A 14,311-nucleotide genomic window follows, 5' to 3' on the forward strand; every position below is an offset into this window, starting at 1 on the left:
TCAAAAGGGAATTGGATAAATACTTGAAGGGAAAACAATTGCAAGGCAATGGGGGAAGAGCAGGGGAGTGGGACTAATTGAATAGCTCTCTCAAAGAGCTGGTACAGGCAAAGTGCTGCAACATACCATGATATATATATATATGTATTATTTATATAGATCAACAGTGCTACCAGATGTCCGTGACGTCATCTCGCCGCGTCCACACTTGCCGATGACGTATTCAGAAGGCGCCCCGGCCGTTGCCAGAGAAACGCGGCCATGGCTTTGAGAAGAGTTTGCGGTCAGGTTTCGGGCTTTAAGAGGCCGTGGGCGGAGAGTCGCCGGTCATGGGGCCGGGCTTTGGCCAGCTCAGCAGCGGCTCGGGGACGGCGTGAAGCTCTGGTGTACCGCAAGCACGGCGAGCCGCTCGGTGTTATCCAGTAAGGGAGAGGCCTGCCATTCAGAGTCAGAACCTTACACCAACCGGGCCGGGTCTCAGCTCACCGGACACCGGCGGCCGGTTGATGTTGCGTGGGCCCGTGGGCCGCAGTGTGGTACAGGCTGGTAACACTTGCAGCCCAGTTAAACCACAGGGACATCCACTCCGGAGCAGTGGTCGGTGCTTTCATGTCGAAAGGAGTGAAGCCGCCGACAGGTGTAGGGTCTTTCCCCTATTCCTTGCGCCCTTAGGTGTGACTGACCCGACCTGCACAGCATCGTAGACCCGCGAAAATGTGGGACTACAAATATGCCGCGTCCTGGTCTGTGTTCGTATTTCTCTAACAGTTGGTTCTTCATATTTCGGGTTGGAGCTCAGGAGGCTTATGAAAACCGGCTCACCACAACAAATGTAAAAGGGAAAGAGCAGCACACAGAAGGGCGGGGGGGGGGGGGCAGGATTTTTTTAAAATAGTGAAATGACAGCACCCATAATAAAGGCAAGACTACCTCCATGGGGTAGTTTCACACTTGATGCAGTCTAACTGGAATTGGGCACGAAGCTGAGTTCATAAAATTGCCTGGTAACTTTTTAAAAATGTAATTGTTTTAATACTACTATACAGCGTGTGGCAGTGTTAATAATTAACTGCCTTTGGGAAGCTGGTCTGAGTTCTATTATTTACGTACAGAGAATGATGGTGGTGTAACTTAGGTACGTTGGCCCCATGTCACTACAAGGCTGGTACCTTTAACCCCCTTGGAGGGGTATAGATGATGCTTTAAATTGAGATGATGGCATCTATGGAATAAGTTAGCTCTGACCATGTTATGTGTCTCTGTGCCAAGAATTCTTAAATTATGTCTGCACATAAAGCAGCTTAATTTTCATAGATTCTTTTAAATGGAATTTGTTATTTTAAACAGAAAAATGAGCCTATTGGACTGGATTGATGTTCTTACCTGCAAATTAATTTCAACAGACTTCACTGTATAGAAGGAACTTGTATTTGTATAGTGCCTTATGTCTGTCAGAAACATCCTAAAGTGGTTTGCATACAATTAATTACTTTTTGAAGTGCAGTTCCACAAACAGCAGTGAGATGAATGATCGCTTAAAACTACTTCTGGTGACGTAGGTTGAGGGAAGAATGTTGATCGGGGCATTGAGAGAACACATAGCTCTTCAAATAGTGGCAGGGAATCTTTAATGTACACCTAGAGCTACGGGAACAAACAGACTTGGTTTAATGTTTCATTTGAAGAATAACACCTCTGACAATCCAACACTCCCTTAGTACTGCACTGAAATGTCATCCTAGATTATGTGCTCAAATCCTGATGTGGGGCTTGAAACCACAACATTATGGCTCAGAAGTTACAAGAATTAAGTTTTATGGTAGTTTAAAATGTCCCTCAGCTGGACGATGGGACAGTGCCATTCTAAACTTGGCAGATCAAGGTAGGAATGGAAATGCTTAGTCAAGTCATACATATGTAATACCCTATTTAAAAAATGTATATAATATTCCAATTCACATCAGCATCACTAATGTGCTGAGTCCTACTGCTAGGAGAGCTTTGCACATATGTGCTTACATGCTTGTGCAAAGCAACATGCTCCAGATTTAAATGCCAGTTATATTTTAATAATGAATAGATGACAGGGCAATCATTTCTTCTAATACCCCCAAAAATTGAGAAATTAAATTCACAAGGTTCCCCAGTGGTCTGAAGAACTCTATATGATATGCTACGGCTGCAATTATACTGCTATTACACATTGATGTACAGCAGTTTTCTACGGCAAATCAAAAAAATGACAGTATAACTCCAGAGACAGATCCTGCTCCAACTCCAGAATGCAGCAGTGTGAGACTCCTTTTCCCCCTCAAGCTTGTTTCTTAGCACCAGGGCTTGAAGCTGTGGGGAGTATGAAACTCCCATCTCTTGTGATACTAGGTTTAACAAGTACTCAGTATTGGATCTCCTGGTCACCTTACAAACTTACTGCAAAGTCTTAATGTTTTGGAAAGTAACACTCTGCAAACATTAAACAAATGCAAAATGTTTTTCTGATTTGCAACCTGACAATATAACAGGGGTCTTGGTGGTTCTGCAGCTGTCAGTCTCAGGTTGGTAGCACATTATATAACTGCATCCTTAAAATTTGCATTGCAGTATTTGCAATTATACTACAGTCAGTCTGAAGCAGAAGTAATGTCAGCCTACCCCTTTGAGGTGGTCTTGCTCAACCTGCCAAAATGCATTATAGCTTCAGCTCTCTGTTTTAATGTGTTGATGTGACATTACAACAAGAGCTTGCATTTATATGGCACCTTTAACGTAGTAAAACATCCCAAGGCGACATAGTCTTTGTGCTGCAGCTTGACAAAATATAGTGTAAACAATAGAAAAACCACATTACATCCAACCAAAAACTGTAGCACTGTATAACTGAATCATAAACCAACTTTATTTACAGCAATGGGGAAACAGTATACCATACATGTGGGTAGTGAGCGTGACAGTTTCTGACAGGTGGATAGTTAGTGAGAATGACTACACAAACACGAGAAGCCAAAAACTGCATACCCAACATTCCAGATATCCATTTGCTCAATTTAAAAACTCCTCTGCTAATTTAAAACTTTTTCCAACTAACATCTACATTCTATAAATTATGCTAATTTGATTTTAAAAAAGTGCAGTGAGTGCTGTAGCTTTATTGTTCCAAATTCTGTTCCCCTAAAAGTTTAAATTATTTGTATCTACTTCTGATCGGGCCACGAGGATATATTTTAAATCATTCCTCAAAAATGATTTTGTCTTGCAGAATATTGAGTGGATAATGCAACTTTCATGGAAGTTCAAATAATGAGCTTGATGACACAATTTCACTTTAGTCTCTAAAATGAGACAGCACCAAACCACCCAGAATTGCCATATCCACTATAGAACAGTGAAGAATCTGGTGGTGACACTTCATACATTTAGATTATGAGAGATACTAATTTAGCTTTGCACAAAAATGTGCTAAAACTGTTTTAAAAACAGATGTTAAATGCAAACTTGAGCTAGTTTACATAATTTTGGAATGCCAATATAATAAATTCTACATTTACAAAAATAAAACAAAAGCACAGAAAATGTTGGAAATGTCCAGCAGGTTGATCAGAGAAAATCAATTTAATGTTTTGGTTGGAATCCTTGCTCAACTACATGCTGGTTTTACCAACTGAGTCGTCGGGGCAACATGGTGTTTTTATGTTTATTTTTTACAGGGTTATTAGTTTGTTCAGCATAATTTGTTTCAGGGCCTCATGCCAGCATACCTGCTATCTTTAACAATGCCATGCAAACACCTGAGACTTTTAAAGGATACCACATATTGTGCAGTTGACATTTTACTTTGACCAGAAATTTTTTTAAAATTTTTTTTTATTCGTTCACGGGATGTGGGCGTCGCTGGCAAGGCCGGCATTTATTGCCCATCCCTAGACATTGAGGTCTGTTATTTGTGTCTGTCTATTACTTATTAAACCTGAATGTATCCCTTACAGTGATTGAAGTTCGCATTCATTTTATGGACCTCTGCCTTTCTAAATGTCTCTCACAGCACAGCTTTTACAACAGAGGCAAGCTTTTACTCACCCCTGCTGCCAGCGCTTTGCAGTCACCTTCAGAACTGTATTGGAAGAGGAGGAGGTTGTTTGCATGTCCTATTATTCCTGGGAAGGGGTTTGGTTTAGGAAATGGTAGAAGTTAACAAATGGGGAAGAAGTGGAAATTGCATTTTCCCATATTAAGTATCCCAGGTACTCTTAAATGGAATCCCATTTTTGTCTTGTTCCATGCTGTATGCTTATAAGTTGTTGCTAACTCAGATAATATCACACATGATTATACTCTACAGCACAGATATGAGAAAAATCCTAACGTGTAGGAGCTATGATATTCCCCTGTATCAGTCAGTAGGAACCTCATTGTTGTTTATAAAATGTTATTGTACAACATTAGGCAAATTGAGCAGTAGCGATTGCACCTAGAAGAGACAGATGTTTGATCTAGTCTGATTGACAAATAACCCACACTAAAATAGAAGATAGGAACCAATCACTGTTGCTGTGTTGTGTATATTGTACAGAATAATGGACACCAAAATTTCTTCTAAAACGGCAACCTAACCTGGGTTTAAGATAATTTCATATTTGAGATTTAGATAATTTCTTCTGACTGCCTTGAAATGCACTTCAGACTTTGTTTAATCCTTTGTGTCTCGCATGTCATGTCACCTAATGGATTCAGTAACTTATACCTCTAGTAGCAGTATCCTGGCTTATCACCATGGTAGAGTGGAGCCTCTTTATCTGAACCGCCCTTTAGAATAAATTCAGGGCTTATCTCTTCTACACTGTATTTTTTCATTAGTAAATTTATCATATGTACATGTTTTTGTCGACATTTCTTTCTCTGTATCTGCTGCTCAACCAGACAAACAACAGTACTTGAAGCAGAAACAAAAATGAAAGCTCCGGTACCTTGAATGGAGATGTATTTGTCCACTTAAAAGGAATGTAATTGCTTTATACATATATATTTTTGCTGCTCATAGGGTAAGGGATGTTAGTGGGAATATTTTCCATTTTGGACATCTATTGTTAATGTTAAATGCCCCCAGCCCAGGTATTGCACACTTATGTGCGGAGTAAAGCTCTCCCTGCTCTGCTTTAACAACATGTGTTTATGACAACTTTAGAAGGTTTGTCAGAGACTAGACTTGGATTCCATCAGCCTGGCCTAGTTTCAATTCTGGGATTCAAAGGTGAAAGTGCAGTAACCCATCACACCATTGTGTCACCTGAAGATAACCACTTCAAGGAAAAATAATATGGTGAAATCCGATGTTTTCATTTCTTTATATACCAGTTATTTGTGACTAAAGATATACTTGCGCTTTGTGACATATTATTGTAATGATGTATATACTGTGGTAATCTATTCATAAGTTTGTAAGAAAGATCTATCGAGGATAATTCAACCAAGATTATTGAATGTATGTTTCACAAATGTAAAGGGCATAATGTATTCAGCGATATCAAGTGAAGTCAATCTGTTTATTGATTAGGCCTTTTTTGGTTACAGGCTCTGTGTTCCATTTAATGTTAGTGGGTACACACTTAGTGGGAAATTAGATTTCACAAACACGGATTGTCATTTTCAAGCCTGACTTGTCAAATCATTTGTTTAGTTTGGAATTAGGACTTGTCAATAGATCAAAAATATTTATAATCAGTGAAGTGCTCTGTTCTTTTGTTGCAGGCTTGAGAACCTCGAGCTTCCTCAGCTTGGTGATTCTGATATCAGGGCCCAAATGTTAGCAGCACCCATCAATCCATCAGACATCAACATGGTGCAAGGTAATATGGTACATGTTTCTGAGCTTGAGTGGTTTCAACAAAACACTTGAATTAATTGTGATTTGCTAAATACATACATTTTCTGCATTCAGTAAATCACAATTATCTTCAAGTGTAGATTGAGCTTAAAGCATTGAGAAAGAATGTTTGGGTTGAACCTTGAATAGAAAATGCTGGAAATATGTAGCAGAGTCTGACAGCATCTGAAAGAGAAAGATAGCTTAATATTCCAAAACGTTATCCTGTCTTTCTTTTCATATACTAACAGACCTGTTGTGGATTTCAGCTTTTTCAGGTTTTATTTCAGATTTCCTGCATTCATGGTTTTTTTTTTTGACTCATATAGAAGCAAGTCATGATGCCCACAGTTGCTTGAAGTAACCCCAATTAATTTTTAAGAGTTGTATTTTAGTCCTTCAATCATATAAGCAAACTTTGCAATTGCATTAAGCATGTTGTGTTGTGTGGAACAATTGGAAAAAGTTCAGAATTGGCTGCACTATATATCCAAGATTAGTGAAAAGTACGAGTTTGCATAGAAATTTGAACAACCGAAGTAGGGCTTTGAACAAGTAAAACTTGGCAGCCACTTGCAGTTTGTCCTAACACTGGCCTTGGTAGTAGTTTAAAAGGTGTATGAAGGTGATTTTATGTCAGTTTTTCCTTGGCTTGCAGTGAAGTGCTTGGCATCTGTTCTAACTTTTCTACATCAGTGCAGCTGAGATCAGGAGTTATCCTTAAGGCAAACTGTGAATTTAGATCTGTATCCTGCCATAACATGGTTTTAAAAAAATAAATGTCCAATGCCTCGCATTACTGTCCAGTACAGATTTAAAAGTATTTAAACTGAGTGATGAATAATTACAACGGTAAATTAATGTTTATATCTGTATTCCAATACAATTCAAAGAAATGGAACCAAATGTATCTGCTTGCTTCCAACTTGACATGATTCAGGAACATGCTTTAGGACCCGTATTTTTAAATGAACTGTTAATTTAAATTCTTATGGTCATTCCAAATTAATTAAGAGGTTTATATGGCCTCTGACTTCCATACTTAAATTGAAAGAGAAATTGGTCTGGCAATTTCCTCACCTTAAAAAAAAAACTAGATCAAAGCCCATAATCCTCTTAATAAATTTTGATTGAAGATTGCTAGCTGTTGCCATACAGACCATCAGCCTCAGCACTCCTGGGGTTGGGAAGGATAAAACGCAGTTAGGGATCATGTTTGTTATTTGTATCCAGTGACTTCCGCCCCCCCGGCCGGAAAATGTGTGTGTGGACATTGGATGGGGGAAGGCTCAAGTTCAACCATGGCCCCTGCCATGAATGAATAGCCTCTCAACATTCAGTCCCCAGACTCTCACGTGAAGAATGGCCACTTGCATGAGATGCAAGGAGGCTGCAAGCTCCTGTGGAACTGTACCCAGCAAAAGTCAGCACTTCTGGCAAAGGAGGGACATGAGAAAAAAAAAAAATTTGGATTGCCCAAATAATTTTTTAATGCGGGGTTTTTAATTAACCAGCAAAAACAAATTGCAAGAGACCAAATATTAAATCTGGATAGTATTCTTTATAAATGCATTTGCTGCTTGTTTATACGAAAAGTACAGAAATTCAGCAACGTACCCTGAGAAACACTGATTCTGTCTCAGAATAATTGATTGTAATTTGTCACAAAAGTATTTGCAAGTGTTAAGATCTTCTGCTTAAGATTGTTAATGGCATGTTTCTGTGTTCCCAGCACTTCTTCAATTGTGTTTTATTGCACAATGAAATGTCACAAAATGCCCGCGTATATTTTGAGGTGCCAAAATAAATCAATACTTCATATGACTATTGAAGGGTTCACTCTCTCTACATTTGAGGATCATTTCCAGTTGAAGAAACAGTATGCTGGAAATACTTTCAATTTACAATATTTCCCCTACACCTCCCCCTCCAAAAATCTGTTTGTCATATCTGTAAGAAAAAATTCCAAGGATGCAAAATTTTGAGGCAATATGCTGGAGACCTGTTGCATTGGATTTCTTCACTGGGAGCTACTCTGCTGACATTGCAATTTAATTTTCACAAGTTCAAAAGGCTAGTACTTTTTCAGCAATTTACATTTACCTCAACCTCAGAAACTGCTCCCAATTGCATCAAAACTGACTCTTCCAGTTCCATGCCAGCCATCCATGTGCACTGCCAGAGCGAGTCTGCCAATTTAGCGTTGACTTATGAACTGTTTTGTCCCGTGGACTTATGGTGAGTCTGTTCATTTTACTTAGAACTGTTACAGCCATTAGAGAGAGACCATCATCCCATCAGCATGGACTGGATTTGAACCCAGGTTCCAGTGCAAAATGAAAATGCAGTGTCCTAACCTACTTTTTAAAAAATTCGTTCATGGGATGTGGGCGTCGCTGGCAAGGCCGACGTTTATTGCCCATCCCTAATTGCCCTTGAGAAGGTGGTGGTGAGCCGCCTTCTTGAACCGCTGCAGTCTGTGTGGTGAAGGTTCTCCCACAGTGCTGTTAGGAAGGGAGTTCCAGGATTTTGACCCAGCGACGATGAAGGAAGGGCGATATATTTCCAAGTCAGGATGGTGTGTGACTTGGAGGGGAACGTGCAGGTGGTCTTGTTCCCATGTGCCTGCTGCTCTTGTCCTTCTAGGTGATAGAGATCACTGGTTTGGGAGGTGCTGTCGAAGAAGCCTTGGCGAGTTGCTGCCGTGCATCCTGTGGATGGTACACACTGCAGCCACTGTGCTCCGGTGGTGAAGGGATTGAATGTTTAGGGTGGTGGATGGGGTGCCAATCAAGTGGGCTGCATTGTCATGGATGGTGTCGAGCTTCTTGAGTGTTGTTGGAGCTGCACTCATCCAGGCAAGTGGAGAGTATTCCATCACACTCCTGACTTGTGCCTTGTAGATGGTGGAAAGGCTTTGGGGAGTCAGGAGGTGAGTCACTCGCCTCAGAATATCCAACCTCTGACCTGCTGTTGTAGCCACAGTATTTATATGGCTGGTCCAGTTAAGTTTCTGGTCAATGGTGACCCCCAGGATGTTGATGGTGGGGGATTCAGCGATGGTAATGCCGTTGAATGTCATGGGGAGGTGGTTAGACTCTCGTTAGAGATGGTCATTGCCTGGCACTTGTCTGGCACGAATGTTACTTGCCACTTATGAGCCCAAGCCTGGATGTTGTCCAGGTCTTGCTGCATGCGGGCTCGGACTGCTTCATTATTTGAGGGGTTGCAAATGGAACTGAACACTGTACAATCATTAGCGAACATCCCCATTTCTGACCTTATGATGGAGGGAAAGTCATTGATGAAGCAGCTGAAGATGGTTGGGCCTAGGAAAATGCCCTGGGGCTGAGATGATTGGCCTCCAACAACCACTACCATCTTCCTTTGTGCTCGGTGTGACTCCAGCCACTGGAGAGTTTTCCCCCTGATTCCCATTGACTTCAATTTTACTAGGGCTCCTTGGTGCCACACTCGGTCAAATGCTGACTTGATGTCAAGGGCAGTCATTCTCACCTCACCTCTGGAATTCAGCTCTTTTGTCCATGTTTGGACCAAGGCTGTAATGAGGTCTGGAGCCGAGTGGTCCTGGCGGAACCCAAACTGAGCATCGGTGAGCAGGTTATTGGTGAGTAAGTGCCGCTTGATAGCACTGTCGACGACACCTTCTATCACTTTGCTGATGATTGAGAGTAGGCTGATGGGGCGGTAATTGGCCAGATTGGATTTATCCTGCTTTTTGTGGCCAGGACATACCTGGGCAATTTTCCACATTGTCGGGTAGATGCCAGTGTTGTAGCTGTACTGGAACAGCTTGGCTAGAGGCACAGCTAGTTCTGGAGCACAAGTCTTCAGCACTACAGCCGGGCTGTTGTCGGGGCCCATAGCCTTTGCTGTATCCAGTGCACTCAGCCGTTTCTTGATATCACGTGGAGTGAATCGAATTGGCTGAAGACTGGCTTCTGTGATGGTGGGGATATCGGGAGGAGGCCGAGATGGATCATCCACTCGGCACTTCTGGCTGAAGATGGTTGCAAACGCTTCAGCCTTGTCTTTTGCACTCACATGTTGGACTCAGCCATCAATGCGGATGGGGATGATTGCAGAGCCTCCTCCTGGTAGTTGTTTAATTGTCCACCACCATTCACGACTGGATGTGGCAGGACTGCAGAGCTTTGATCTGATCCGTTGGTTGTGGAATCACTTAGCTCTGTCTATAGCATGCTGCTTCTGTTTAGCATGCATGTAGTCCTGAGTTGTAGCTTCACCAGGTTGGCACCTCATTTTTAGGTGCGCCTGGTGCTGCTCCTGGCATGCTCTTCTACACTCCTCATTGAACCAGGGTTGATCCCCTGGCTTGTTGGTAATGGTAGAGTGGGGAATATGCCGGGCCATGAGATTACAGATTGTGCTGGAATACAATTCTGCTGCTGCTGATGGCCCACAGCGCCTCATGGATGCCCAGTTTTGAGCTGCTAGATCCATTCTGAATCTATCCCATTTAGCACGGTGGTGGTGCCACACAACACGTTGGATGGTGTCCTCGGTGCGAAGACGGGACTTCATCTCCACGAGGACTGTGCGGTGGTCACTCCTACCAATACTGTCATGGATAGATGCATTTGCGACCGGTAGATTGGTGAGGACGAGGTCAAGTAAGTTTTTCCCTCGCGTTGCTTCGCTCACCACCTGGCGCAGGCCCAGTCTGGCAGCTATGTCCTTCAGGACTAGGCCAGCTCGGTCAGTAGTGGTGCTACCGAGCCACTCTTGGTGATGGACATTGAAGACACCCACCCAGAGTACATTCTGTGCCCTTGCTACCCTCAGTGCTTCCTCCAAGTGGTGTTCAACATGGAGGAGGACTGATTCGTCAGCTGAGGGAGGGCGGTAGGTGGTAATCAGCAGGAGGTTTCCTTGCCCATGTTTGACCTGATGCCATGAGATTTCATGGGGTCCAGAGTCAATGTTGAGGACTCCCAGGGCCACTCCCTCCTGACTATATCACTGTACTGCCACCTCTGGTGGGTCTGTCCTGCTGGTGGGACAGGACATACCAGGGATGGTGATGGTAGAGTCTGGAACATAGGCTGAAAGGTATGATTCTGTGAGTATGGCTATGTCAGGCTGTTGCTTGACTAGTCTGTGGGACAGCTCTAACAATTTTGGCACAAGTCCCCAGATGTTAGTGAGGAGGACTTTGCAGAGTCAACTGGGCTTGGTTTGCCTTTGTCGTGTCCGGTGCCTAGTGGTCCAATTTTATTCTTATTATGACTTTTTAGCGAGATTTTACAACTGAGAGGCTTGCTAGGCCATTTCAGAGGGCAATTAAGAATCAACCACATTGCTGTGGGTCTGGAGTCACATATAGGCCAGACCAGGTAAGGACGGCAGGTTTCCTTCCCTAAAGGACATTAGTGAACCAGATGGGTTTTTACGACAATCCGGTAGTTTCATGACCACCATTACTTTTCAAAGATGATGTAGCAAACAAGGAATAGATTCTAATGGGTGTGCTGCAGCAGTTTATTATGTGAATGTTACAAACTTAAAAATTGGTCACTGTTTTTCCTGTGTGTAATTTGCAACTTGATGATTTAATGTCAGATTTTATTTAATTAATTGAATTTAAATTCCCCAGCTGCCGTGCCGTGGCTTACTGTTCAGTCCTCTTGAAAACAAGCAAATAAAACCGAAGCAAAATGATAAACCATTTGTGTAAGTGGCTTAAGGCTCACCTTCCATCCACAAGGCAGAAAGTGACCCACTTTATCCCTGCTTGTATTATAATACAGCCCGGCATGCTGAACAGTTAACAAAAGCTGACAGTTGTGTGCAATTTACTCACACTTTGCATTATGTGGGTTTCTTTTTGCAGGAACCTACCCTGTTCTCCCTGATCTTCCAGCAATTGGAGGCAATGAGGGTGTCGGACAAGTTCTCGATGTAGGCAGTAAAGTGACTAATGTGAAGCCAGGAGACTGGGTGATACCATCTGATACAGGGCTGGGTAAGTTTCTGTAATTCTTCATCTTTTCAAAGATGATGTAGCAAACATGGAATAGATTCTAATGGGTGTGCTGCAGCAGTTTATTATGTGAATGTTACAAACTTAAAAATTGGTCACTGTTTTTCCTGTGTGTAATTTGCAACTTGATGCATATCTTTAATTTATTGAAATATCATAGTGGATGGCTTTTAAAAAACCCTGTATCATTTGTAGTTTTCTACTCAAAATGACACCTAGCAAATAACAGACTGATTTGTACACACTACTCCTGTTAATTCAAAGTCATTTTTTGCTTGAAAAAAAGCTCAAATTCTGCAGGAGTTTGAAGAAAGCAATTTTAATAAAAAAGCAGAGGAGGTGTTTTTTTTTGTTGCAAAGTTTGAATTTGAATTAGCAGAATTCAACAGAGGCCAATTGTAGCACCTCAATAGCTGCACTGGCTGAGATAAGCTAACTCAGCACAGACCAGGAAATTAAGCTGGAACTTCTGGTTTCTATGAGCAGCAAAATATTCCACAGCACTATTTCGATGAAGAGTAGGAGAGTTCTCCCGGTATCCTGGCCAATATTTATCCCTCAACCAACAACACTAAAATAGACTATTTGGTCATTATCTCATTGCTGTTTGTGGGACCTTGCTGTGCGCAATTTGGCTGCCTCGTTTCTTACTTTACAGCAGTGAGTACATTTCAAAGGTTGGCTGTAAAGCACTTTGGGACATTCTGAGGTCGTGAAAGGCAAGTCTTTCTTTTTTACTTAAAATGTTCAGCTGTGCTGACACCTCACATTTTCCTGAGCACAAAGAAAGAAATCACTTCAAAGAATCTCCATTAGCAATATTCTTTGGATAGAATGAACATTGGTGATATATATATTTTTGCTCTGGTGCACTGAAAATAGGCAGTAGAGAAAGATTCATTGTGAACACACATTAATTTGGAAACTGTCACAGTTCAATCGTAGGCTCTGTATTTTGTGGTGTGTTATTTTAACAGGAACCTGGAGGATGGAAGCAGTGGGCAATATGAATGATTTTGTTAAAGTTCCGAATAACATCCCTCTTCTGTGTGCAGCTACCTTGGGTGTCAACCCATGTACCGCCTATAGAATGTTGTGCGACTTTGAGACTTTGAAACCTGGTATGTGTCCCTGTTCAGTTCTAAATAATCAGTAAATTATGGTAATGAAGGCTGGGGCTCTTTTCTCTGGAAAAAAAGGTTGAGGGTTGACTTAATAGAAGTCTTGAAAATTATGAAGGGGTTTAATAGAGTGGATGTAGAGAAGATGTTTCCACTTGTGGGGAGTCCAAAACTAGAAGTCATAAATATATGGTCATTAATAAATCCAATTAGGAATTCAGAAGAAATGTCTTTACCCAAAGAGTGGTTAGAATGTGGAACTTGCTACCACATGGAGTAGTTGAGGTGAATAGCATAGATGCATTCAGGGAAAACTGGATAAGTACATGAGGGAGAAAGGAATAGAAGGATATCCTGAAAGGGTTAGATGAAATAGAGTGGGAGGAGTCTTGTGTGGAGCATAAACCAGTTGGGCCCCATGGCCTGTTTCTGTGCTAGAAATTAGATGCAACCAAGCATCTTTTAGGAATCCTTCTTGCTGCCTGTGAATTTAGATTTTTTAATTGTCGTGTAACCAATTCTTTAAATGTGTATATTAGTATTCAGGAGTAGCTTTGAAGGAATACTTCAGCATGGGGCCTTAACCCATGTTGTTCTTGTGGAAAATACATGCCCATATCCCATTACAAATAAATCGCTAAAAGCAGTGAGAAGGGAGGTGGATGCTAGTAACTAAGGCTGGACAAAGATGTAATGTATTTAGTGGCTGGCCTCTGAAAAGTAGCAAAGATGACATTTCCATTTAAGAGGCCAGCTGCTGCACCGCTACCCAATGACTCCTGCTGGAAAGTGTACATGGGTGGACTTTGGGCAAGGACAGGACTGCACTTGGCTATGATGTACTCCACAGTTGAATGGCTGACTGATGCTCGCTGCCTAAGTTCATACATGAAGAATAGCTGCTTGGGCAAGGTTCCAGTGGAACTGTAACCCAGCAGGAATCGGCGGCTATGGAGAAGATCGGAGAATTTTTAAAAAAATTTTAAAATGGAAGTGCATTTCACATAGGTTCTTAACCTGCACCATTTCGTTAAAAATATGATTTTTAAGCATCAAAATCCATTATCTTTTGCCAAAAAGAACGTGATTACTGGCGTAATGTTGGTCAAAAACTTAATCGCTGTAGAGCCTGTGGTTGTAGCAGCAGAGTGTGCTTCAATTATATTTGCCTATTTAATTAAGTCATACATGCAGAAGATATTTGTATGAATGTACATCAATACATTGAGCTTGTGAGGATGGTTGTGCATCAACATACTTTAACTGCTCCCAGTGCCTCCAGTGTACCCATAAAGTCAGTCACACCCA

The 14,311-nt window shown here is 41.8% G+C and overlaps 1 protein-coding gene across 3 annotated transcripts in view; it reads left to right on the forward strand.

The window, feature by feature from the left end:
• Positions 1-218: 218 nt before the first annotated feature.
• mecr (mitochondrial trans-2-enoyl-CoA reductase) overlaps positions 219-14,311 on the forward strand; it is a 56,139-nt gene continuing 42,046 nt past the window's right edge. For 2 of the 3 annotated variants that reach the window (XM_068006796.1, XM_068006797.1), the window contains exons 1-4: positions 219-422; positions 5,743-5,840; positions 11,733-11,864; positions 12,860-13,003. In XM_068006796.1, coding sequence (XP_067862897.1) covers positions 262-422; positions 5,743-5,840; positions 11,733-11,864; positions 12,860-13,003 — 535 coding nt within the window. In that variant the 5' untranslated portion in view covers positions 219-261. The remainder of the gene's footprint in view (positions 423-5,742; positions 5,841-11,732; positions 11,865-12,859; positions 13,004-14,311) is intronic. The other variant, XM_068006798.1, reaches the window with a different exon arrangement.

This window comes from Heptranchias perlo, chromosome 26 (assembly GCF_035084215.1).
Source record: "Heptranchias perlo isolate sHepPer1 chromosome 26, sHepPer1.hap1, whole genome shotgun sequence".
In the NCBI taxonomy this organism is placed as follows: domain Eukaryota; kingdom Metazoa; phylum Chordata; class Chondrichthyes; order Hexanchiformes; family Hexanchidae; genus Heptranchias; species Heptranchias perlo.